This window comes from Lepisosteus oculatus, chromosome 29, assembly GCF_040954835.1.
Source record: "Lepisosteus oculatus isolate fLepOcu1 chromosome 29, fLepOcu1.hap2, whole genome shotgun sequence".
NCBI classification, from domain to species: Eukaryota; Metazoa; Chordata; class Actinopteri; order Semionotiformes; family Lepisosteidae; genus Lepisosteus; species Lepisosteus oculatus.
In genome coordinates this window covers 8,920,621-8,947,185 of record NC_090724.1, presented here as the reverse complement: position 1 = coordinate 8,947,185, position 26,565 = coordinate 8,920,621, and the positions used below count along the sequence as shown (strand labels likewise).

At 48.8% G+C, this 26,565-nt stretch overlaps 2 protein-coding genes across 28 annotated transcripts in view; one reads left to right on the top strand and one right to left on the bottom strand.

The window, feature by feature from the left end:
- Positions 1-11,974, bottom strand: part of tcf3b (transcription factor 3b) — a 45,362-nt gene extending 33,388 nt beyond the window's left edge. For 5 of the 9 annotated variants that reach the window (XM_015365374.2, XM_015365376.2, XM_015365377.2 and 2 more), the window contains exon 1: positions 7,475-8,027. The gene's annotated coding sequence lies outside the window, so the exon portion shown is untranslated. Of the gene's footprint in view, positions 1-7,474; positions 8,030-11,890 lie in introns of those variants that run through there. The other 4 variants (XM_015365378.2, XM_069185996.1, XM_015365375.2 and 1 more) reach the window with 3 other exon arrangements.
- An 83-nt stretch (positions 11,975-12,057) lies between these two features.
- Positions 12,058-26,565, top strand: part of LOC107079658 (uncharacterized) — a 33,035-nt gene continuing 18,527 nt past the window's right edge. For 5 of the 19 annotated variants that reach the window (XR_011183991.1, XR_011183989.1, XR_011183988.1 and 2 more), the window contains exons 1-3: positions 12,185-13,448; positions 13,869-14,030; positions 16,760-16,858. Coding sequence is in view for 8 of the 19 variants with exons in the window: in XM_069186002.1 (XP_069042103.1) it covers positions 12,405-13,448; positions 13,869-14,030; positions 16,760-16,858 (1,305 nt within the window). In the remaining 11 variants the exon portion in view is untranslated. The other 14 variants (XR_011183996.1, XR_011183990.1, XR_011183995.1 and 11 more) reach the window with 14 other exon arrangements.

Sequence of the window (26,565 nt, the reverse complement as noted above, 5' to 3'; positions counted from 1 at the left end):
GTGTTGTGCCACACTAAAAGAGTAGGCCTTTTATTTTAAACGCATGTAGAATTACACTTACTACTTCAACTACAGAAATATTGGGACACAACCAGAAACGGGATATTTTGTAAGCCTGATGAAGATGCATCCCTCAACAAACTCAACTATTCTGCCTGCATTGGTAATAAACTAAAAAAATCACATTAATGAATATTCAAAATCCTCAAAGACAAGGAAAACCAACCCAATGATTTTCTGCCAAATAAACAGAGAGAAAATAAAGGGGACAAAATGGACAGTAAGGGATTATGTCCTGGAGGCTATAGAATCCTGGATCAAGATAGCAAACGACCCAGCAATGCTGCTGCAGCAGAGAACCTAGAATTCTTAAGGGGAATCATCCTCAAATCAATTCACTATGAGGAACCAAACAGGATGGTCTGTTTGAAGTGTGCCGTGAGCACAAGTATTTTGAGAAAGGTCTGCGAGTACATGTCCACAACTGTCGATGACTGTGGGAATGATCTGGCTGAAGGAATATACAAAGCAAGACAGAGACTGAGCTGGGGGGGCCACGGGGCCCCAACTTTCAACGGCAGATTGTTTTCCACCAGATCTGTGCACACACACACACGGCTTCCCTCGCCACAGCAACAGCCTTGCACTGTGCAGCTTCTGACCTGTTCATTATCCAAGTCCTCACACTTCTTAAGCTTTTTAATTAACATAAAACAGTAACATCTGCATGGAGGAAAGTGTCTCCATACTCGTATGACTGTCCCGCTGACTGTTGTTGCTATGGCTGCAATAGAGCACGGCATGGCCAATTAAAATTACTTATTTAATGGAGGGTGGGGCACAGATATTATACATTGACACCAACCCATCAAAATACTGAACTACGGCTTAAAAATGATAAGGTCAGATACATAAAGTGGCATTACAACTGACAAACTTCCACATCTGACCAAAGACAAACAATTTGATCCTAAAGCGAACCGTTCTAAATCTGAATTTTTTCCCCCAGTATTAAGTGTGAACTACAGCACCTGCTCTTCGCGGGCACTGAAATAGTGAAATAGAAATCCCAGGGCACAAACGGAACAATATCAGGTTAAACGCTGCCTTTTAACAACTACATTCTTGAATGGTCACGTGCATGACTGCAGCCATGACATGTTAAAAACAATCTGTTTACATGTCAAACAGTATATTCCAAATATCCCCGACTCACCAGTGCAGAATACACGGCTCTCCTGAGCCCTACCACCCCTTCACACTTGACTGTGTGCAATCATTCACAGCTCTAGACCACAGCAGCAGCTACTAAAGGGTGGATTATAGAGGTCCATTTAAGTCAAAAGGCCAATTTAACTTACGAGATACAAGACTTCTAGTATCTAACTAGAACTGAAGACCTGCAGACACCCACCCAATGGGCGAGCGCTTGACTAGACCGCCAATATCGGCTGTGAGAGAGGTAACAAGTGAATTCAAAGTGTTTGGAGTGTCCAGAAAGCTGTACAAGAAGACAGAACTACCACTAGAATCCTTTTTCCTTCACATCTCCTTTCACGCCACCACCATCATTCTTTCACCCGGGCTGAAACCAGCCCCACCCTTCAAGCCACGGACACTGGGACAACCACACTCTCCCCCTTTGCCCAAAGCTCCCGAGCTCCACCTGCTACTGTGCGACTCCTGCCAGAGCTAATCCCACCTCAACTCTGGGGGACAAGGAGAGTGTTCTGCAACAACAAATCCGGACTTAAAAACAGCGTGACGAATTTATTTTAGCAATCTGTTGAAAAGCTCAAAGCAGTTTCAAGTACATCCATCTTAAAACTCAGCGTCATGCATCCAAAACATGATGCTTCCACTGCCCACTACTGCAAGAGTGTGATAAACGTACCCTGCACTATATCCTTAACTGTGCTGTGACTCGAGGCTGACACCAGCCTTGTTTCGATCTGTAACAATCTCCGACACGTTATACAACAAACAGAAACTGATACTGCAACGCTTCTCACCAGCCTCTTTTCTGTTTTGTTGGTAAACGCCAAGGAGTTGAAGTGTACCAGATGTTGCAGACCGTAGCAAAGGTTCCTGTTGGTGGACGAGTTCTGAATCGCAGCGAGTGCCAGCCCCGGCAAACAAAGACTCCCGAGTTTAGAAGAGAGGAAACCAAACACTAGCCCTTCACCTCTCCACGGAGGGCTCTGGCTCATCCAGCCTTCCTGATTAATCAGTATTTCTTCCTGCTATTATTTAAAGAGCTGGCTGTACCAAAGACTTGTATCTGACTTCACTCAATTCAGAGGAACTCAGTAGTAAACTGTTTTATCAGGTTTTATTCAAGTGAAGAATAACACACCTGTTCATCACATCGTCTATGCTCTGGCTCCTGAAGCTGCAGCCCTGCTTGTACACACATTTGCAAACCTGTACTCCTGCCAGCTTCTATCTCCATGGCTCACGACAACACTGAAAGGGCTGGCTTTAGTACAGTAAGCAGAGCGGCTGCATCCTGGGGAGTATCCCTGGCGTCTCAAACCCCTGCAAGCAGCCTTTTTAAAAGAGCACTTGCACTAACTTCTCCGCAGTGAGAAACCTGTGTCTGGGTTTTCATTTCATCAAACATTCATAAAAAAAAACAGGAGATGGGATAGTGCCAGTGCCACTGTGGTCCTATTCCTTACCTGGGCTTTCAACTGCTACCTCATATTACAAGACCATACAGATGATTAGGCAGAAAAGCAAAGTTTTCTCTTTATGCACATGTACTCAACATTAGGTGAACTCGAAACATACAGCAGCTTACCCTGACTTGTACAACAAACCTGTACCACATAAACCCTGCACCGGATCAAGCTGCTGAGCAATGCCAAGCAACGTTTCTTGCAAGTAAATGTTAATGATAATGTTGCTTTATTAGCCCTATACAATTTCTTGCATTAGGAATTCGTCTTTTTGCATACCCCAGCTTGCTCTCCATGAGACACAGACACACAGACAGGGAGAGAAGATGGGTGTCAGATCACAGGGTCAGCCATTGTACAGCACCCCTGGAGCAGTTGTGGTTAAGGGCCTTGCTCAGGGGCCCAACGGAGTAGGATTCCTCTGCCGGCTGCGGGATTTGAACCGGCAACCTTCCAGCCACAGGCACAGATCCTGAACCACAGAGCCATCACTCCGCCCCTAAAGTAATACACAGGGCCTTCTTTAGTAGCAAAAAAGGCTAAAAAGGTTTCTTTAATGTGGTTTCCTATAGTATACATACATTGATGGAAAGGAAATTGGATTCACTTCTGCAGGTGTGCGACCACACCACCAAAATTCCTTACAGAATTAAAACAGGCAACATGCTGGGGGGTCTGCCGATGGTTTCTCTTGCTTTTTCCTGCTGTTTGTTTCCGTTTGACACTTTTGAATAATTGTCATTTCGACTCCGGTGTGGCCGAGTCTTCCAAGCCCTTCTCCCTCCGTCTCCTGGGCTGAAGGAGGAGAGGGATTTCAACCGCTTCTGCAACCACACCCCAGTTCACAGGCAAACAAGATCCTACACAATATCACCCTGCCAAGATAAGATTTGCTTACATACAGGTATATTGCAGGGGAAATAAAAGGGGTGGTTATAAATGAGTACAATATAGAAGCGGGAAAGTGGCTGGATTGTATTTTTACTTTCTTGATTTAAAAAGAGCCTTTACGAGGCAAACCTGCGATAACATTATTTACAAACACCATTTGCTGTAACAGTTGGATCTCACAAACAGCATCGCCCCCCACCCCCTTGACAAGCACGTGGAATAGTAATCTGCTTCCTACTGCATGTAGTGGCCTGGTTTCAGCACAGATAGCTGCCTGCCTATTGCAGCTGGGTTAGTATACTCCTCGGTAGATCGCCAGTAAAAAGGTTCAGGTGCCATTTATGCAAATCTGACACTGCCCAGAACCAGGGTCTTGCAAGACAGTTCTCCAGACTCAGCTCTGGAATGACTTGTTCTTGTGAATATCCTTCCATCCTGAGGCTACTGCATATTTCCAACAGTAATATACGAATGCTGGCTAGTGCTCCTTTGAAGGTCTCTTTCAGAGCTCCTGGCAAAACCAACAATTCGAGAAAAATCCAATTCAAACAGCCTGGCTTTAAGGAAGCTTCAACACTGTCAGTTTTGCCACACTTACTTTTATTGATACAGTCCCTACACAAAACAGCCAAACTCACAACCCCTCAACCAGACCGCCTGCCAAGACGGCTGCATGCAAATGAGATTCTTCCTCCCACCGTCTTCACTTCACAGGTAATAAGGCTTTTTGCAACAAAAAAACAACTAAGATTGGCAGCCAAAATATTTTTCTTTTTTCGTTATCAATTGTTAAAAATAAATTAAAACGTTTTATCCCAGATCCACCGGGCTTTTCTGTTGAACTTGCAAATACACAAGCAAAGGTTTTCTTAAGGTTCTCCTGCTAGCAAAGCGGGCTCTTGCAATTCTGCGTGAAAACCTATGGATCTTGCAAGTAAACTCTGAAGGACCACCGGTGTATCGCATGTACTACAGCTGCTGGGAAGTGTCTTTGTTGTTATTGCCACTGTGATGTTCACTGGGGCGCTACACTGTACGAAACGGCCACTACTTTACTCAGGCTATTTCACCCCCCATTCCAATCCAATCAGACTCAGATTTTGTCTCCTCATCTTAAATGGGGGAAAAAAAGGCAACAATTAAGGTGAAGGTTACACAAAGGTACTGCCTGAGGGTGGGCTGGAATGACAACAGGGCAAGCCACCCTGCTCTAGGACAGTGGGCAACCTCACAACAGCTAACGACTAAATAAAGAGCCCCCCAGCTGCGACGTGCTGCCCTGGTGTTCCGGTGTCTCAGCTGTTCTGTGTTCCCACTGCCGCCCAGTACCACTGTTCTGAGTTGAGATCAACGGGCAAGGCGCCTGGCCTCCTTGTTTGTACAACAGCCACCAGCCCTGCACTCTACCACAGCTACAGCCAAAGGGCACTGCCCTGGACCACAGCCAGAATCTCCCTCGCCACATCCAGCATGTGCGTCTAACGCTGACAAAGTGTGAATCCAATTGTTTTTCGCCGGCGTTTCTCGGGACAATTTGAACTGTTCACCAGATTTCCTGTGTGAAATCTTTTAAAAAAAGCTTCAGGACCTGAGGGCCTCCCCACACCCCTGGCAGTGTATGCTTGGCCCCAGGTGCCAATGAAAGGATGCCCGAATTAACACCTGACTGGGCTTTTACAGAATACCCCGAGTGGTCTATGGTGCAGCTTCTTTCCCATGGGAAAGGAATAACAGTTTAATCCTCGATGAAAGGGGGCATCAGGAGAATTAGAAATAAGGAGTAAAATAAATCTCTACAGCGCAAAGTTCCTAAAACTAACACCCCTGTATTTTGCCTATCGGTCATCAAATCTAGCAGTATTTCAACAGTACGTTTTTCCCCATCCTTTCAGGGTGATGAGCGTGTACGTGTGGGGGTCAAAAGCAGCTACCATTTTAAGAACTGCACCCCCCCCCCCCCCCAAATAAGTGGAAAGCGTCCACTGTGCCCCCGATTCGTGGCATGTCGGTGGAGACCTCACGGGGCGGCCGCTTGTGCGATGCCCAGCCGCAGACCGGGCACACGGACAGCTTGGGCACAGCCAACGCGAAACCCCCCGGCTGCGGTTTGAAATAACCATTCTCGTTCCACAGCACCCCTGCGACAGCAAGATCTCGCTTATACAACACACAATAATCCGAGAGCCGTGTTGCTTTCGTTTCTCTGCCATAAATCGCCACACATGTACCGCTCAGCCCACACGGACCAGCCTTCTGAAGCAACAAGCGGCGGAGCGGCGCCTGCCGAGCACCGCGAGTTCAAAATGGGGGACCGTGACAGGGGAGTTACAAATATCAGAGAACTGCTGCGAAAGTTTGAGACCCCACCCTGGAGACCAGCACACAGCGGCCAAACGGATCTCTTCCAGCCGAAAAGAAGAACATGGCTGCGATCAACACATCCTACAGGGTCCAAGGGCTTCAACAGTTTAAACGTCGCGAAAACTGAAGTCGCGACTAGATATTTAAACATTCGCAAATTAAAAGTAACTTGCAATACCTGCGCCAGACCTTCAATCAAAAAACACGAAAACACGCTTTCGATACTACAATGTAAAGGGCATTTTGAAAGTATTGTGTGTACGACATTTATCAAAGCAACAGTTGCTTGAACTATAATAGTAATTAAATGCTTCAAGTACGACCTCATTTTAGACTGGTTTCCGCACATATTATAGGCACCCATAAACTTCACAGAACCGATCGATGAAAGATTCCAGCTTCCCCGATTTCCTTTCCATATCTTTCCTTGCTCGCCTTCACTGCCCCCCCGGTTTCCCCAAACTCGGATAATATTTCTATTTATCGCTGCTATTGTAATCGACTTGTGCTCTGGATCGAGCCGCTTGCTCTTAGTCTATGGAACAGTATTTAATTTCAAAGTGCGTGCACATTCATGTGGAATAACTTGAAATCGTGATTATTTCTTTAGTTCGGTTTTTACGTATTTCCATAATTTTGCTACGTTGGGGAAAAACGGGGGGGGAAAGCTGCTGGTGCAAATTCTAAACGGGTTCATGTAACACCCTTTCCTCTACACAAAGGCAGAATAACTCGGTAGGAGCTAACCGAGAGAAGGCGTCGATTGTGAAAGAAAACTCGAATAAAGTACACACACGCGAATAGAGTTACATCTCCTCGCTGTAGTACACAAATCCACAAATGATCAGCAAATTTAAAAATATCCCAAAAATGTTGTCCAAAAACTTCTGAGCAACATTTGACGGTGTGGGGGAAGGGGGGGGGGGGGGGGGTAAGGCTGGACACAAGGAATTTCCTGCCAAATGTACAATAAACAGCAAATTAATAAGGTCCCCTCGGCCAGCCGCTGGAACAGCAATCATGAAGGAACTGCACACATTTAGGAATCCACACAAAAACGCATAAAAGAGAAGCTGAAGCGCATCTACCCAGAAAAGACGTTAAAAGCCTTTAAAAGTTTAAAAGCCTAAGCCTTGCTGGCGGTGTTTTTACTAGGAATCGCCACACGACCGCAGACTCGATTCAGACAAAGGCAGCTGCCTCGCTGCACACTACTTGCGTGAGCTAGACGGTGCTCAGAAACTTCAAGCCTTCCCGTTAAACTTGTCAATATTCTTCAAAAGTGAACAAAGGACCTCATTTCCCTCACAAGCCCCGAGATGAGCCCACCTCGATCTCCCCGTCTCCCACACTTTCACTCGGACTCAGACCTCAAACCCAGACAAAAACTCCCGCAACATCACCGTTTCTCCTAAACCGCATTCCCAAACTTTTCTTATTTTGCAAAAAGTTCATCAGCTCCGCAGGAAGAAATTCTGCCTTTCCTCGGCGGCGGCGGCGACCTCCCCTCCTCAGTAAACGGCGCAGTATAAGATATTTACCTTTTTCAGGGGTCTGGCATCCAACAGCAGAAAAATGAGATAAAGACCGGACTGTAGGGGAAAAATAAAACTTCAAGACAATTTTCCCCCCACAGCGCTTCAAAAGCCGAAATAACAGAGCGGAGGGCTCTTCTTTTGTACTTCTAGATTGCTTCTTTAAGCAGTCCACGTCATTAAAATACTATACAGCTTGCATCCGGATGAAAAACAAAAAAACAATTCTACAAGTCCTACGTCTCTCTTTTTTGTTGCTACAATTGAAACCATTTCATCCTCCGAGTAGACATCTTAACAACCTCCACATTGTCAACCCCAACACGGTATCCCTCCGCCTTCAAATAGGGACCTCAACGCCACCGGTATCCGATTTCAAACGCCCAACAAGGAGCTAATAATTTTAAACCCTTCTCCGAAAAGCAGAAAATAGTCGCAGATCTGCCGAAGGGCTCAGCCGCCTCTGCCAATTTCGCTGCCACTTCAGCAGTTCGTGTTTATATAATAAGAGATCAGAGGCACTATGCCCGCTAGCGGAGGAAGACGACTGAAAAAGTGGGGGGCGATAAGAGCAGGAGCAGCACGAGATGGAATGATAAGCCCGCAGGGGTTCGGCCAATGGGATAACGCGTGTGATTGATGGGCAGGCGGAGAAGCCAGTGACAGGTCGAGTCCGGAGCCAAGCTCCACCCCACGTCTCCTCGCTGGCTCTCCCTGTGTGCTCAGTGAGGCTGGCTGAAGGGGGCTCGAGCACTGAGCCTTTCAGATAAATTTAATATCCTGTTTAACATTCCCTACTGCCATATACGACAAATGTGTACAATGTGTACAGTTCCTTTACAAACACACACAGAAATATCGATACATTTTACAAGTGTGTATTTATACATATGCCTTTGTGTACTAACATGGAAATAAATGCCAGCAAGACTCCAGACAACCCAAAACATCATGGAACAATGCAAAATTACACGCTGATGAAGAAATGAAAAAGGACAGGGCTGGACTCACTATGAGAAAAAAAACATGGATATTCCAGCAAATAACGAATTAACGGAATACATCCCCAGAGACAAGAAGCCAAGAAGACTCCTGGGAGGTGCCACACTGAAATCCAGAAGTTTGAGCGACAAGCTGCATGAGGACGGTCGGAGACCGAAGCTCAGGAAAGACTCCTGGGGAAGTCTCCATGCAGCAGTGGGTTGACACGGATGAATAAACACGCAAAGCTGCACACATACATATATAAATCCACCCTCATCATCAGTTTCTCTCAATCCTTTGCTGCTAGTGTTGCCAGCTGTCCCCGGATAAAGTGGACGTCTTCAGACAGGACAGGTTTTCACCTTGCTTCTCAATCAAATGCATAAGTTGCACAAGAATTGTGTACTATATGGAAGATAGTGCTTAATTATCATGAGGTGCTATTAAAATCAACAGTTTGTTGTAAGACAAAAATAACATAATCTTGAATATTTTATATTTGCTCTGTTTATTAAGTTTATTGCTCTTAATTTGCATTTACCCTCCCATTGCAAATTTGCAGGTTTTCCTATGTCCATTTATACATCTTCCTAATTTGTAGAGGCTTTGTGCAGTCAGTAATGAGGTTCAGCTATTCTGACCCGCTGAACAGTGGAGTCTATGGTTGACATAAACATAAGAACATAAACCAAAAATGTGGCAAATTGTTTAGTTTAATGTCCTCCCTCAAACTTACCAGTTGATCTGAGAGCAGTTGGCAACCCTAATCGCTACAGAGGACATACTTCTGTTAATTCAAGGAACAAAGGTTCCTGTCCTCAAAGTGTTTATATTAAAATATTTAATTATGGATGTTACAGTTTTATGTCAACATTGTTACCATTTTTAAAAATTCATCCCAAATCTGATTTGTTTCCCACCCTCTTGCTTTTATTTTTCCCTCTGTCCTGGTCATGAAACAGAAGATAAACCCTGTCTGGTCTGACTGTGACTGATTCATAGACCCAGGGTGGAGGGGAGTGAGTGAGTGCAAGAGAGAGAGGAATACAGAGAGAGGGATCATGACAGGGGAGCAGTGTGTGTGGGGGAGGGGAGGAGAGGCTGGGCATTACTGGGAGAGAGAAGGAGGCAAGAAAGAGGGAGAGGGAGAGATAGCAGGGGGGCGGTGTACTGGGTCTCCGTATTTCACTGTCTGTATGGTCACTAAGAGGGACTGCCCACTGCAAAGAGGAGTTGGTTTTGACATTTTAATTTCAACATGTAAGAATGCTACCTGATTTATGAATGATCTTTAAAAGTTGCCTTTCTATAATATTGTCGAAAGATAACAGTCACACACAGCCACACTCAGGCTCTCCCAGCTCTGTAAGTCGATCTCCTGATGAGCCGCACAGCAACAGATCAATAACCACAGCCCCTAGATTGACCCCCCTCCCCCACCTCCTATTTCCTAAACTACTTTCTAAAGCGAAGAAGCTGGGATTCCTTCTACTTTTAAGATGCTGTATAGAACATAGGCTTGTCTGTCCTCATTCTGTCTATGAAGAGGTTAATGCACACCTGTATAAATCTCTAGCACAACACACAGACCAGCCCGAAACAGAGACCCTTCATCCTAGCCGGCAGAGCTGTGCACGGTGAAGGATGAAATCACTTGCACCAGCCTGCACCACACTTTTCTTTTTAATGCCCGACAGTGCCGGGACGTGCCTCCACCGAACACCCTGGAGAGGCACGGCAGGAAATAACAACAACCACAACAGTAATAATAATAATTGCTTACACTTATATAGTAATGGTAATGGGGATCCCCACCACCACCACCAGTGTGTACACCCACCTGGATGATGTGCCAGTCTGCTCCCCACACACCAGCTCTCAGTGGGGAGGAGAGCAGAGTGATGAAGCCAGTTCAGAGATGGGGATTATTAGGAGGCCATGATGGGTGAAGGCCAGGGGGAAATTTGGCCAGGACACCGGGGTAACACCCCTACTCTTTTCAAGAGACACCCTGGGATTCTTAATGACCACAGAGAGTCAGGACCTCGGTTTTAAGTCTCATCCGAAGGACGGCGTCTTTTTACAGTACAGTGTCCCCATCACTATACTGGGGCATTAGGACCCACACAGACTGCAGGGTGAGTGCCCCCTGCTGGCCCCACTAACACCTCTTCCAGCAGCAACCTTAGCTTTCCCAGGAGTCTCCCCTCCAGGTACTGACCTGCTGGGCTCCAGTGGGTCTTCAGCTGCAGGGTGACATGTCCTCTCAGACACTCCCAGAATTCCGAGCACACTGGGCCGGTGTCACAGTGACAGTGAAGTGTGGAGGCCTCCTCACTCAGCACGGGGATTAGCGTCAGTGTTGTCCAGCAACCTCCCGAAAGCCCAGCAATACTCAAGGGGGGAACTAAAGGACAGATTGACCGCTGAAAGAGCGGCTCATCCCCACCAAAACAATAAACCTCCTGCCAGCGGCAGTGCCAGGAAGTCAGGGCAAGCGAGATGAGCAGGGCGCTCCTGCCAGCTCAGCAGCAGGGAAGTCGAGTCGGGGGGTGCTTGTGTGGAGCAGTGTCTCGGGCTGCAGAGGGCTTAGCAGCTTCCACATGTCCTGCTGTGATTTTCAAAAGGGAAGTGCGAACGCCTGTCCCCACGCAGCCTCAGATTTGCATGGCCCAGCCTGGCCGGGGGCTTCCCCAGGAAAACTCTGACAGAAGCAGAAACCGACTTCCAGGCTGGGCTCGACCCGGCCCAGGCACTCCGGTCCCGGAACCTGAGCTGTCTACGCAGTTGTGAGAGGAGGCTGAACAGCAGCGTAAAAATAAGACGTCAGAAAAGGAAAAGGATGACTAAACGTGAAACAATTATTGTTTAAAATCATTAAAACCTCATGTATAACATATTTTCTTTGCTGTTCTTTACTCTTGAGATAATGTGATGTATTTATGCAGTTATAATTTTTCCTATTTTGTTTGGCACTGCTGGCTTGTCCTGCATTTTTCATGATTGTTACGAATCGCATCATTATGTGCAAAATCGTACCTATTCACATAGTTTGTATTGTAAATCGTCCTGGATGGGGGCGTCTATCATTCAGACAAAGGTTACGCTCCACTCAGACTGCGTGTCTATTCCACAACACCTCGTCGTTTTAAATATTAATTGTAGCCAGATTTGATTTTTCTTCTTTTTTTTTGTTTGACTTTTTTTCCAGTTATGTCACGGAGGAAGATGCGTGGGCGGGTGTCACCGTGTTTAAATATAGACTTCAGCAGCAACCCCCTGTGAGGAACTTCAAACACACGCACGACAAAAGCACGCCCACCCGTACACACACACACAAAACACAAAACACGAGTGTCAAGGAGAAAGGTCCCCAAATGCGACCCTGTGCTACAGTTCAGACAGAGCAAGTCATAAAAACCCAAGAGTAAAAATCACCTGAATAAAATTCTTGAATCCCAGTCGCCATTTTGCTCTCTCTCCGCGACAATTCAATAAAATATAATAACTTTTAAGGACTTTTTTCCCTTCCGAATGACCCCCCTTGAATCTGCGTCGTCAGAACTCCGGGTCATAACGGTCGCTCCTGTGTCGCTTTTAACCGCCAAAAATTCAAACGGGCGGAGGAGCTGAAGACCGCTCGCGCCCGGGCGCGTGGCGCGTGGCGCGTGTCCGTGTCCGTGTCGTGTTCCGGACGGGAGAGTCACCCACGGTAAGGCGGCTGTGCTTATGACCGGGCTCAACTGTCCAGCGCCTCGGCACAGCAGGGTGGTTGTGTTACTGTGCTGAGGGCTCTACTTCAGCTTGTGTGTCCAGCAGCCTGATAACAAGTATTGTCATGGAAACCAGGTACACTCCGCGGTATTTCGACGAGCCGGTACCTCAGGAGTCGCAGTATTTGGACGGGCCTCAGGCTACAGCAGCTGATGAGTGACCAGGGCCCGGTCAGTGTATGTGGCTGGACTGGGCCAGGGCTGAGGATACAGCAGTGGACGAGGGACAGGGGGCCGGTCAGTGTCTGTGGCTGGACTGGGCCAGGGCTGAGGCTACAGCAGTGGACGAGGGACAGGGGGCCGGTCAGTGTCTGCGGACGGACTGGGCCAGGGCTGAGGCTACAGCAGTGGACGAGGGACAGGGGGCCGGTCAGTGTCTGTGGCTGGACTGGGCCAGGGCTGAGGCTACAGCAGTGGACGAGGGACAGGGGGCCGGTCAGTGTCTGTGGCTGGACTGGGCCAGGGCTGAGGCTACAGCAGTGGACGAGGGACAGGGGGCCGGTCAGTGTCTGTGGCTGGACTGGGCCAGGGCTGAGGCTACAGCAGTGGACGAGGGACAGGGGGCCGGTCAGTGTCTGTGGCTGGACTGGGCCAGGGCTGAGGCTACAGCAGTGGACGAGGGACAGGGGGCCGGTCAGTGTCTGTGGCTGGACTGGGTCAGGGCTGAGGCTACAGCAGTGGACGAGGGACAGGGGGCCGGTCAGTGTCTGTGGCTGGACTGGGTCAGGGCTGAGGCTACAGCAGTGGACGAGGGACAGGGGGCCGGTCAGTGTCTGTGGCTGGACTGGGTCAGGGCTGAGGCTACAGCAGTGGACGAGGGACAGGGGGCCGGTCAGTGTCTGTGGCTGGACTGGGTCAGGGCTGAGGCTACAGCAGTGGACGAGGGACAGGGGGCCGGTCAGTGTCTGTGGCTGGACTGGGTCAGGGCTGAGGCTACAGCAGTGGACGAGGGACAGGGGGCCGGTCAGTGTCTCTGGCTGGACTGGGCCAGGGCTGAGGCTACAGCAGTGGACGAGGGACAGGGGGCCGGTCAGTGTCTGTGGCTGGACTGGGCCAGGGCTGAGGCTACAGCAGTGGACGAGGGACAGGGGGCCGGTCAGTGTCTGTGGCTGGACTGGACCAGGGCTGAGGATACAGCAGTGGACGAGGGACAAGGGGCCGGTCAGTGTCTGTGGCTGGACTGGGCCAGGGCTGAGGCTACAGCAGTGGACGAGGGACAGGGGGTAAGTCAGTGTCTGCGGACAGACCCACAGAGCAGTGCGGCTGTTGGCAGCGACAGCTGGGGTTGACATGGAGAGCCTGCGGGGCGGCCTGAGTGTCCGTTTAGGTGGGGGGGGGGTGAGGGGGGGGAGTGAGGGATTAACACAGAAAGCCACCACAATGACCACTGCTGCCATAGCAACAGGGCCCGATCCCAGCAACTGTCTCTGCTTTTTAAAAAAAAAGCCCAAATCTTTAAAAAAAATGCCCAGCCAAGTGAGGTGATTTCAGATTTTAAAATGTTGTCTGGTTTTTAGAAGGCAGGCCCACCGCACTCTAAGATAAAGCGAGAAGGAAATAATAATAATAGTTATAATAGTAATAATAATAATAATAATAATAATAATAATAATAATAATAATAATAATAATATGTGTGTTCAGTTGACGGACTCCGGGCCCTGGCTGAGGAAGGTGTTACTCGACTCTCCGAGGAGCAGTGAGGTCCAGCCTCTGTCCCGCCGGCGCCGGGAGCTACTCTCCCATCCCTGCGGCGGCACCCCCCCCTCCCCGGCTCAGAGCTCAGCACACCTGCGCTCCGTTCAGGTTTGAATAACAAAAACCCACCATTCGTCGCTTATTTCTGAATCGTATTTTCTGTGCTATGTTTTAGATTCTTAACAGGGCCAGAGCCAGGTGGGTCAGGCCAACGGACTCCAGCACCTGTTGGGGATGCAAATAAGTGTGAGCAGCCACAGTATTGATTAGTTCTGGGCTGCACGCCCGCCTATTCCGGTACCCTGAGGCGCCCCCCCCCTCTCCGCCAGACGCCTTCAGCCCAGGATATCCTAGTCGGGGGAAAGGCAGTTGTCAGAGCCCGCAGCACAGAAGCACTTAAGATGAAGTAGGTGACAAGCAAGTTTTTTCCTCAATATAAAAAAAAACTTTTCCCAGTCAGATATTCAGGGTGCCACTGGATTCGATTTGCCATGGAAATAAGCACAGCATTTCAATATTTCAGCCTCGCGGAGATATTTGACTGTTTTCTAAATATTTGTTTGGAGGCGCAGCAACACAGTGAAAGGAAGTTGTGCAACGCGTTTGTGTCTCATGAGACCCGCTAGGTGTGGTGTTTTGCTGTTCTGCCAGGAGTGTCCAGGAGTCACTGGACAGCAGGAGCAGCACTGATGTAGCAAAGGTGCGAATAATGTGAGGCGATGAAATCCAACAGCATTGTCCCGCACTGCAGTTGGAAAAGCACGTTGGGGCGATCGTTTATCACAAGAAATCTAGCAGGAATTCCGCAGCAGGTGCGAACCGACGAACACTTTTACACGAGCTGCCATTAGCTCCCCTTCTTCCCGCTGAAGCAGGGACCAGCACCGCGCACAGACGGAGCACAGAAGCGCTGAATTCACTTCTACTGCAGCGCAAGTCAGCGGCGCCCCCGGTCGCGGTGACGGGCGATTCCCGCGGGGGGCTGGTGCGAGGAGCGCGGCGCCCGGGCCCCTCCAGGGTTCTGATGCAGTGGGCCGCCCCGGCGCGACAGCCGCGGGTCACTGAGGCCTGCACTGTGCCTGCGTGCGGTGTGGGCGGCGAGGAGCGAGTCTGAGCTCAGGTCCCATGGGCGTCAGTGACCAGCGCCGGGGGCCTACAGCCTGGGTGCACGCTGTGCTCTCTGCTCTGACTGCTGTCTTTGCACAGAGCTGGAGCTGCAGTTGACACCTTTGTTCCGCTGTGTCTTGGGGTTTGCGGTTTACACTACCTGCCCTTACACCCAGCGCCCCCCCAGCTCACCTTCAGTCTACAGGAAGCCTCTGCTTACTGCAAAACCGCAGAGCGCATCTCCAAGCCGAGCTGAAAGAGACAGAGAGAGAGGAGCAGTTCGCTCAAATTCGTCCCTCTTCACTGTCTCTGCTTGTCATCCTGTCTGTGTCATCTGGGTGGGGGGGCGCAGGGGGGCAAGAAACTAGGCCAGGAAACCCCCCATCACTGAACAATTTCAGTACGTGGCAATTTTATGACAAACTTTTCTTTGTTACCGTTGAAGTAATTTCAGGTTGGCAAGAGATTTTCAGGTGATTTTTTCCTCACTGATAAACATTGGGCTTTCGCCAGTCTTTGCTCTTGGTTTCAGATTTCGAGTTCGATTTTTAAATTTTTATCTGAGCTACCGAGTCGTTTGCTCACCAGGGTGCTAGCATGGGTCAGGCAGAGACTGTCCAAGCACAGTCCCAGCCCACTGGGTTTGGTAGCCCAACAGTAACTTCATCCTCAGGTAAAAACTGAGCAAAATGGTCAGAATTCTAAAACGGAGAAGAGTAAAACTGTTTGTATGCATAGAAAATAATATACTGGACTTATAAGGAGATAGTGCAGCTGCCTGTATCTCTCTGATTACTTGAATGATGACTGCTCGGACAATTATTAGATTGAGAGACATAAGACTGTGAGCAATGCTGTGTTCTCATTGGTCAGCCAGTCAGTTAAGTGCCTGTCTGCGCCAGTTAACACATCATCTAAGATTGCGGGACGAGTAAGGAAATGAATTCTGTGTGTGTCCTCTCCGAACAGCGGCAGGCGACTCTGGGCACCTGCATGACCTCGTGTACAGGGGAGGGCCACTGGCCTGCAGGGTGCTCTGGTCATTTCTGTTGTCAAGTGCTAAAGACAGGACAGGTGGTTTGCGTCCTTAACCACCTGATTCAGAATGAAAACCAGGGAACCCTGCAGTCCTGTTAGAACTGGGGTTGCTTGTCCCAGCAGCACAGCACAGAACTTCACTTCAGCGAGAGTCACCACAGCAGAAAGCTTGTCTTAGGCTTTCTTTCATTGTTTGAACACAGAGCCCTTAATTCCATGTGCCTCAGTAAAATCCACCTTATTTGTACGTCTGACTACGACATCTACAATAGGGAGCAATCACTCGGTCACCATGTAATATTAAGATTCCCACAGTTAGAATCGAGAGTTAAGAAGAGTAAACACTCAGAGTAATTAATTTTAATCCTAGTGTTTTTGCTGTGAGTGTTTACAAATCTGTGATGGTGTGATAATAAGAATGATCTGAAATCATGTTTGAGTTTGTGGTTTACAGTTGACTTTACCCATAAAAGAGAAGGAAAGATGCACAAACACTGTGCATCTGCGTACGCACGTTTGCAAGCACCGAGGGCTGCACCTTGCTTGTTGTGAACTGAACAGTTTTTTCTTAGCTCTGCATTTAGCTCCCTGTGCTGGTATTTACCTGAAATTAAGCCCAGTGGAGGAAGGTGAGGAAACTTCCAGACAGTCCAAATCTCTGACCAGGCACCAATTTTCTCATCCATTTCTAGGAAAGCAACGCAGACGGTGGGATTTCTCCAAGCTCTACAAGGGAAGGGAGCCCATCTGGCCTGTCCTGCCTGCTTGTTTGCTGTCAACACCTTAATCCAGTAAGAACATACATGAGCCTGGGACGTCTGTCTGTATGTAGGTCACATGTTCTCTCCGTGTTCCCTGGGGTTTCTGTTCCTCTCCCACCTTCCAGAGACATGCAGGCTGGGTGTGTGATTGGCTGCTCTCGTCTCTGTCTGGGGGGGAGGGGTATGTGTATTTTGTGCTTGGGTTTATTAGAAGAACAACCACCTCTGTCTCCGGAACTGCAGAAAAACTAAACCAGCCTTTTCTGCTGAAACGCCTACTCGTCTGCATGAACCTCTGGTTTTATAGAGCCTGCCTGCTGGTATTAGACATCAGTCCTTACAGGCCAGAAATCACAGAGAAAGAAACTACTGGAGTATTGGACAACCCACGGCTTTGCCAGTTGGGATCTACTAGGTGTTAAAAGTTGTGCTGGTGGGCGACTGGGGCCGGACTGTGTAAGAGGGACCTCCCAGGGTATACCCCCGAAACAGAGCCCGACGCCCCCGCCTTCCTGGAGTCCCACTTTTCTCCGCCGACTCTCTGGGCTGCCCCTGCGCTGCCGCCCACGCTGCAGGTACAGTACACAGAGCAGGCGGGCTTCCTGTTGACAAACCGAGGCACCTCAGTGCTGCCGCTTCGCTGCGCTGCGGTGAGGAGAGCGAGAAAGTGAGCTGGGGGGGGGGGGGGGGGGGAGAGCGCGGAGTTTGGCACAGGGGGCTGAGAGGTTACAGGCCCGCTAGAGGTGGGAAAGGTTATAGACTGGGCCTGGACAGGAGAGAGCCAGAATGGGGACCATGCAAACCAAACGCTTATTCGCACCCAGGGCTCTTATACGTGTGCAGCTACCCCAGGTGGGTTGCAGAATCGCAGACGCTGAGTATCGTTGTTTCCGGAGCCTGGACTCCTGTCGAGCTCACGCGTGGGGCAGAAGCAGGAGTCCGGAGAGATGAGGGACTGGTCAGATGGGGAGGGCCGAGAGCACAGAGGAAAAAAATCTGAAAAAGAGGAAAAGGCTGGTGGCGAAGGCGGATCTCCAGCTCAGTTCAGGAATACAACTTCGGGATCTTCAGAAGAGCTGTCCAAGAGGCAGCCTAACACCTAGAAAACCCACCCTGGCAGCAGCTGCATTTCTCATTTCCCTTTTGTAGACATTGCCAGTCACTTCTGTACTGCAGTGAAGGTAAATTTTCTCAGGTAACAATTTATTAGTCAGGTCTTCAATAGCCAGAACACCCAGGCGCCACCTAGCGCAGCGGAATAAGTGTCCAGCACAGACCTTGGCCTGCTGGGGATCTGGGTTTGGGCTTTGGAACAATGGGGGAGAATCAAGCAGGAGACGGGCAGAGGGGAGAAGCAATGGGAGGGATGAGGGAAGGAGAAGTGAGGGCAGAGAGACAAGGAGAAGGGTTTGTGGAGAGGGGGATGGGGGAGAGATGGCGGGGTGTCAGGGGAGCAGAGGAATAACAATGACAGCTGTGTGTGTTTGTAATTTGTGGGAGGGTGAGGGTTACTGCTCACAAACTGCTGAGATGACTTCACTGGCACTCGGTGACGGTGCTGCTGCTACAGCTCACTTCCTGCCAAGATACCTGGCCCCCTTCCTTGGGGAGGTCAGAGGTCACCGTGTCCCACCATGCCCTGTGGTGCTCCCACGTGTGCAGCTGGATGCCGGGGGTGTCTGACTGCGGAGTGACAATTTGGCATACCTCCTCTGGATTGGGTGTTAATTACCGTTCAGCTAGCTCTCACTGTCAGTCAGTGATGCTTCAGATACTGCAGTAGGCAGGGCTTTCCATCCTGTCGGAATGCTGTTCCCATATCAATATACGGTGCTCTGCAGTGCTCTGCTGTGTAGTGGATAATCCTGGCCTTGCCAGAGCCTTGCACAGATGTGCCACTCTTCTCCACAGCGCCTGCACTTCGCCCGCGTCTGCCTCTGCCTCGTCCTGGCTTCCTCTTGGTGAAGCGTGCAGCCAAGCTCCTACACCGGACTGCACCCGGGTGCCAAGCAGGAATGACTGACAGACTATGAGCACAAACAAAACATTGTGCGTTTTTCCATGCTCATCGGGGTGTCTTGTCTGTAGGTGACGTATGTGATTATTTCAGCCATGTGAAGCAGTGATCCCAGGTTACAGTTTGAACATGTGTCTCTGTGCGTAGAGGAGGTGTGTCGGAGCTTTGCACCCCAAATTTTGCTCTTCTGTCCTTTCTTTCAATCTTTCTTCCTCCTTTTCATCCCCTCCCCCCTTCCTGGCAGATTAGAATTCATTAGCAATCAAAGAGTCTCTAGAGAACTCAGGCTCTTAATTACCTACTCATTTGCATTTTTGCATATTAATGACTGCGGAGTTTTGTGTTTTTTACTGCAGTGGTTTAAAGGCGCCTCGCCCCGATTCTCTCGGGAGCAGGATCGCCGGGGGGCAGGGCAGCGTAGGCGAGGGGGGTGGGGTGAGGACGTGTTCCCGGGGGGCCCTATGGGACCCCAGGCTAGAGGGGGGATACAAAGAGGTGATTATGGGAAGTGGGGCTACAGGGGAGCTGACCCCCAGCTCTCACACTTACCTGTATTAGACACCACAGGTGTGAACAGATCTGCAGGGTGAATCAAGGGTCAAAGCAGAATTCCAGCTCAACCCAGCTTAGATGAAGATGAGGAAATAGTGCATGAAAAACGAATCCTTGTCTTCACTCCACCTTCTAAGTCTACTGCACTAGAGTCTGGTGACTCGTTTTTGGCTTTCATCCCCTCTTTTACCACTGAAGCCATACGAACTGAGATACAGGGGACTTGATCTGAGGCTGAAAACCCAGAATTCAGCCTGTGGAGCTCACTGTTGACACATCACGTTCAGGGCTGATTCTCACATCCTGCCAGAGCTGGAGTCTATCCTGGCAAGGAAGGACACACGCCGGACAGGACGCCAGTCCATCACAGGGCTGAAAGATGCCAGCAAGCACACACTCACACCGGGCCCAATTTCCCATAAGTCAGTTAACCCACCAACATGTCTTTGGACTGTGGGAGGAAACCAGGGCACCCAGAGGAAACCTGTGCAAACATGGGGAGAACATGCAAACTCCACACAGACAGGACCCCAGGAACTGAACCCGGGGCCCTGTGATGTGAGGCAGCAATGCTCACCACTGCGCCACCTTCCTGCCCTGGTTGAAATCTATAAATATCCCAAAACTAGGTACCTCAGCATGTCAATCTGGGATACGGGACCTTGCAGTGGCTGTATCGGAGGAACTGGATGACCGTCGGATATTGGGGATAAGGAATTCCGTAAAAACAGGGACAATGTCAAGGGCTTCTATGTAGGAAATGTTGAGTTTCAGTGTAACATATACACACGCATGCAGAGCCCCACCGACAAGTAGACACACACTGCATCAGAACACTGTAATGTAATTTGTTCTGATGTAATGCAATTATAAACGTATTAAGAATTTGAACAGGGCTGGTCTGTAATGTCCGTGAAGGGAGCGTGGTAACCAGAGCTGCTCTGGGGTTAATGAGCACTGACTCCGGCCTGCCGCCTCGCCTTGACGTCGATAGTAGGAGTAGGAGAGAGCGGAAATTTTGAGAGTGGGGGTAAATGTTAGGAGATAAAGCACATCTTCTCCATGTCCACTAGTTTACAGGGCTGAGCGCCTTGGAAGCATTTGGAAATTTTCTGATTGTATTTGTAGAGAACTAAAAGACGTTCCAGTGGGGAGCTGTGTCTCCGTGCGTTGGCTGTAAAGAAACAAGTGCAGGACACTTCCACGCTGAAGCGGAGAACAAACACAACATTTTGGCTGTTGAGCCTCCTTCTCAGTGCCTGTTTCTTCTGTCTGTTACTGCTGTGTGTTGTGATGAGGGCCGACAGCCACAACGCTGTCTGTCTTCCTTCCACTGTTCAGTGTGGAATTCAACTTTTCTTCTTCCTCTGAGCAGTAAAAGATGCAGGTCAGAGTCCTGTTGTTTCCTTTGTTTAAGCTTTGGATGCGAGAGGCAGCGTGAGCCTGTGTGAGGCTGTTATCTTACTGGTATTTGTGAATAAAATATATTCATCTGTCTCTGGAGACTGATGTGTTTTCAGCCTCCAGAGTTCGTATTTCCCAGATGCAAATTGTGCATCTGCAGATTAGACATGGTTATTCCCAAGTACCTGAAAGATGTTTTTAGAAAACTTGCTCAACTGGTTATTTTACAAAACTGATCATAATATGGAATTAAGCACAAAAGCGTATATTTTCAGAAACGTATGTAGGGACGGTCAGTGTCTACTATGTTCAAGTCCTGTGTCTTAAGCCAGGATTTGTATTTGTTTTCCATGTTCAGACTTCTCAACCCTCCCACCTGTCTGAAATTGTCTGTAGATTATTTCTTCTCCAACGCATTTCAGGAGTTTTCCTCCTTCAGGCAAAACAGAGAAAAATCTCAAAATGCCTGCCCTGGCGCTGTTATAGGTGCTAGACTGCCACCTGCTGGTGCGTGAGGTGTGATCTGTTGGTTCAGCGGCTACTTCTGCAGGGATGTCCACATTGGTGCTGCTGGGCACGCAAGCGATTGCTTTTAAGAACAACAGAGCGATTGATAACAGGTTAAAACAAGTGAAAAAATGCAGTGCAACTTTGAAATGTATAGTCTGAAACACATCAGCAGGACATCATGTGAAGGGAAACCCAATATTTCGAGTGAGTGCGTGTTTTTGTTCGCCTGAGATGTTTCCAGGCTTTGGGTCTGAAGCAGTGCCACTTCATCTGACCCCGTGCCTGAGTGTCCCTGGACTCCCTTTTCTATTTTCCTTCCTTTAAGACAGCGCAGACTACACCTGGGAGTGCACACACTGACATTTCAGGGCTCAGTGTCAGAGTTAACATTCAGAGTGGGCGTGAGCCAACTGAAACGGTTTATCCTTTGGGATAATTATAATTATTAAAACAGATTTTACTGACTGTTCCTTCAGGCATATGGGGTCACACGGGGATGGTGTGGTGTTACACTCTTTGAATACTTTTCTGCTGCTCCAGAGAACATCTGCTTGTGTTGTCTGTATTCGTACTAAGTTGCACATCTTGAACTGTGCGGATAATTCATCATTATCCACTTTGAAGCTCAGTAACTAGTCTCTGCAGTACAGTGATTCTTATTCATTTCTATAGAAATGTCCAAATATTTACAGAAAGACAGCAACCCCCCCCCGACCCATCCCCTTCCTCTCTGTCTCTCTATAACTCCTGCACACACACCCAGCTTGCTTTTAGTCGTAAATGTATGCAAATACACACACTGAAAGGCACACACCACACAGGGTTGTTTTTATAGAAAGATTTTTTTTAAACCAGGACGCCAGAGATATTTGGATATATTTAGTAAAAAAAAAAGAAAAACCCTGGAAGTAATTCTAGTTCGGACTATACTGATTTAGTGGTCTCTTATACAATAGAAATACATTTATTCTTTTCTTTTAGCCAAAAGTGCAAAATCCCCCCTTCTTCGTCCACACCCCCCCACACCACAGACAATCCAAACACAGAACAGGGCCTCATGGGATAGACCGGGTCGTTCTGTCTGAGCCTGAGAGCCGGGGAACCCTCTACCAACCTAGGCCCGGTTACACCCTGCAGGGACAGCGGGCAGGAACGGGCTTGTTCTGGTTCTGGACCAGTCGCCTCAGCCCCAGCCCCAGAGTGCTCCCCCTCTCCCTTCTCTTCACAGAGAGAGCCCGTTCACCCCTTTGGGGTCCTTATTCATTCACTCGTTTACTGACTTCTTACGTACTGAGACTTGAATATTATTATTAATTATAAAAATCGGAACAGGCCCCAGTTTGGAGAGGGAAATTATTACTCAGCTCCACACTGATCAGAGATGAACCACTACAGTAAACATAAACCAGCTGCTGTTCTATTGGGCTTTTTTAACTAAGCGAAGGTGCTTTAGTGTCAGTTGGGAGGGGTTAGCACAAGACCTGCTGACAGCACTCAGCCCCTTAGCAGTGTGGTCAACCTGAGGAGACCCTGGCTGACCCCTCCCCACCCAGACCTCACAGCACTGCTACTGGTCAACAGCGCAGCCCGGATTCGAACCTGCGACCTCCAGGACTGCGAGCAGGAACTCTGAGTGGAGTCTTTTAACCAGCAGGCCAATCTGTTTAGGTGTTTGTTTGTTATTTGTGATGCCAGAAAATATGAAAATATGAAAACCCTTTTCCCTCTCAGCGTTAGGTGGATGAGTTTCTCCGCGGCAGGCTCTCCATACCGTGGGGTGGCAAAAAAACAAACGTCTTTCCCAAATATATCAAATATTCAAGTTTTTGTTTACGGCTTTCATGTAGTTTTTGCATTTAAATAAAAATAAAAAATATCAATAAGAATATTAACAAAAATAACGACAAAATAATAACAACAATAACCAAATGAACAACAAACAGGGTTTACGGATGGCCATTCGAAAGTGCTTCTGTACAATCACTGCGCGTCAACAAGCCGACAGGACAGTGGGACTGCAGGGGTCTGACTGGACAGAGCCCTGCGCACTGTCCCATTGTGGCCTGATTAGCAGGAAGAGGCGGACTGGGGACAAGGGAGAGGAAAGCTCTAGTCTGAGACGGGGAATTTTTGTAATGGCTTGGAATAAACCCCCACCCACCCCCCCTTTCCCCCTCTCAGGCTCAGATTGGGAATTGTTAAGACATGGAATGTTTTCCTCCCAGGTGGGCCACACCCCCCCGTCTTTGTGTCCACAGCCCTCCAGAGATCCAGTCCAGGTTTTCTCTTTCACCTCCCTCGTTCCACCTGGTCCTCTCGCACTAATAGTGTCCCCACAGGCCCCTGGTTGCCTCCAAGCAGCCCTGCTGTGATAAGACCACCCCCCCCAAATTTTTGGACTGGATCGGAAGTGGGTTGTGGACACAGGACCATCGCAGCAGAGAGGAAGGGGGGTGACCCCCCACTTCTGCTGTACTTGTTCGAACTAAACAAAATCTTAAGACAAGTTCTTTGCCCTCCTCCCTTCTCCCTCCCGATTCCCGTGATGACGGAGAGATGGGTTGGACCTGTGGGGTCCTGAGGCACGGAGGTCTCCCTGGAAATCGTGTCTCCTGGGCCACTGCTCCAGTCAGGCAGCGAGCAGGAAGGACAGGGCGAGGGGGCCGGTTCCCTCTCTGTGCCGATTATTAGTGAAAAGAGTCATTACTTTAACACCGGATATTAGATATTGGAATTACACATGATGGAAAATGCCAAATAAATAAATTAACAGATGAAAATTGAAGGTATTATTTGGATTTTTTAGGAGTTTAAATGATAATATCTAAGTAAAAGGGAACTGGATGAGGAGGTCTCCAGGTCACTTGAAGCACTGTATTAAAGAGAGGCCTGATGGTAAAAAACACCAGTGGACTATGAGAACAGAGACCTGTGTTAAAAAGTTACTGTACCCCAAAACACTGCTGGGGAAACAGGGGGGAGGTGGAGTCTTCCCCCGAGGGTGGCCTGATCGGAGGGGAAGGGGAGTGAGGTCAGGTCTGCTTTCCCTCGCCGCCCCCTCTTGGGGCGAGGACCGAGGAACGCCAGCCCAGCGTCCCTCCCATCTCTGTTTCATCTACCACACGCGAGCTCCCATGAAACACAACAAGAATGTGCATTTTAATGCGTCGCCTGGGGCGGCTACCACACACGCCGACACCCCACTCCCCGCCCCCCCGCAGTGCCCTCCCCGCCCTCCCCCTGGACTTGTGCAAAACAATTGTTCCCCATTGAGCTCAACGGGACTTTTAGTGCAAACTGACAGACAAGGCAGCTGGTCCTCCTCTTCTCACGTTAAGGACAAGTGGGGTACAACGCGGAAGGGAAGGGGGTGGCAGCTCTCTCGGCCACCCCTTTCTCTGGAGTTGTGTCAATGGCATGTTTCTGGAGCGCGAGGATTTCCTGCATGCCTTGTGTCTCTCCCTGCCGGGCTGAACAAGACACTGTCGGAGTTTGTTGTGTTTTATGAGCCTTCCACCTGGAGTCAGGTGTGCAGTAACCATGGCAACGTTTCGCCATCACCTTACCTCCATGCATATTACAGTTATTATTGTTATTAACAGGTTTTTGTATTTGCTTTAATGTTCTATTTCTGTAAAGAGTTTTGTTTTCTTAAAATAAATTAAAAATCCTTTTGGATATACACCAGCTAAAGTTTTGCGTAATGACTTCTGAGACACATCCTAGTGTAGCGTCTATAAGAGCAATGGGACTGGGGCTGGGGCAGCAGCGTCACACTCGGACCAGTACTGGGGGCTGACTGGGCAAGCAGGCTGAACTGGTGAGTTAGAACTGGGAACAGGGGAAAGCACAGCACCTCAGAGAACTCGGGCCCTTTCAGGTGGCAGTATTGTTCCCTCAACTGACAACTTTTCCTTTTTCTTCTTCTTGTGCATTTCGTTTGCTAGTGTTGTTGTTGCTAGTACCTCGTAATATGACACAAACCGCCTTCCACACAACTATTGTGGAAATATTTGTAAGTGAAATACAACAACAATGGCAAGTAAAGAACAAGAGCTAAACCCCTTAAAGAAAGTGAGGGTGATGTTCAAGTGTTTTCAACACACAGTGCTCTGAAAGTACACTGCGGACTGCAGAGTGGAGAGCACCGCTCTATAAATCTCTCTTGCTGGAACTACAGAACACAATACTGCCAATCCAGTCATATTCTGCATCTGTACACACTGCATTTCGATAAGGTGAACGTTATGGACTCCATTCTCATGTACTGTTTTTGTAATCTAGTTATTAAATGTCCTAGTGAATTGAACAGTACTTGAACGGTTTTGTTTTGCACTGCAGGCTCCAGAGCAGTTGAGAGCTATGAGTCCACTGCTGTCGCTTTTCCATTTCCCCTTTGTTCCCAGTTTTAAGGCACATTGTCCTTCTCCCCCTTCGCTGACCCCCCAGTCCCAGTCTCCTCTTGGACCCCTTGTACAAAGCAGAACCCCAGACAGGGTCAGAGTCCCCACACACACCTAGCCACCCCGCCTCTCCGCTGGGCTTCAGCCATGCCTGAGCACGTTACCAGGGCAAACTCCTGAACAGAGGTGGACTGATGGCTTTATTTGCACAAGTAATGCTATCTTGGCTCTTGAGTATGGCTCTTGCCCTCCTCTGTGTCACAACGTCACAGGAGAGAGGAATTCTACTGCTCTGATCAGCGCTAAACTGCAGCACAGTGCCTTGATGTCCACTATTCCTGTTCATCTTTAATCCTGAATTAGATTATCATTTTTATTGCTTGCAATGAATGTGAGTTTTGTTTAGCTGTTTTTGTGCAACATGCAGCTGCAAAGATCCTTTATCATTTTGATTAACATCTGACACTGCAGGTAGCTGCGTGTTTGTGCCATTAACACACGAAACAGCTATAAAAGTTGCATGCACTTATAGGGCTGACATAATGATCGCAGAAGGTTCATCATCTTTTTTTTTATAGTTGGTCTTAAAGGTATCAAAATCTTTTTAAACTGAGAATTTAAAATTAAGTTATAAAAGTATTAAAGTGGACTCAAAAAGTACAAAAAGACTGGCTTTTTCTGTGATGACAAGTCAATCTGAACAGCACAGACACCAAAATCCTTCTTTGCAAGATTACGGAGCAGATCTGCAGTAATGAAGAACTCTGTCTCCCTCTGCTGGCTTGTCTGGGGGTATTTCATGCTGTGTGGTGGTGGGGACTCTGCGCTGCTGGTGCTCCCCAGCCCTGCTG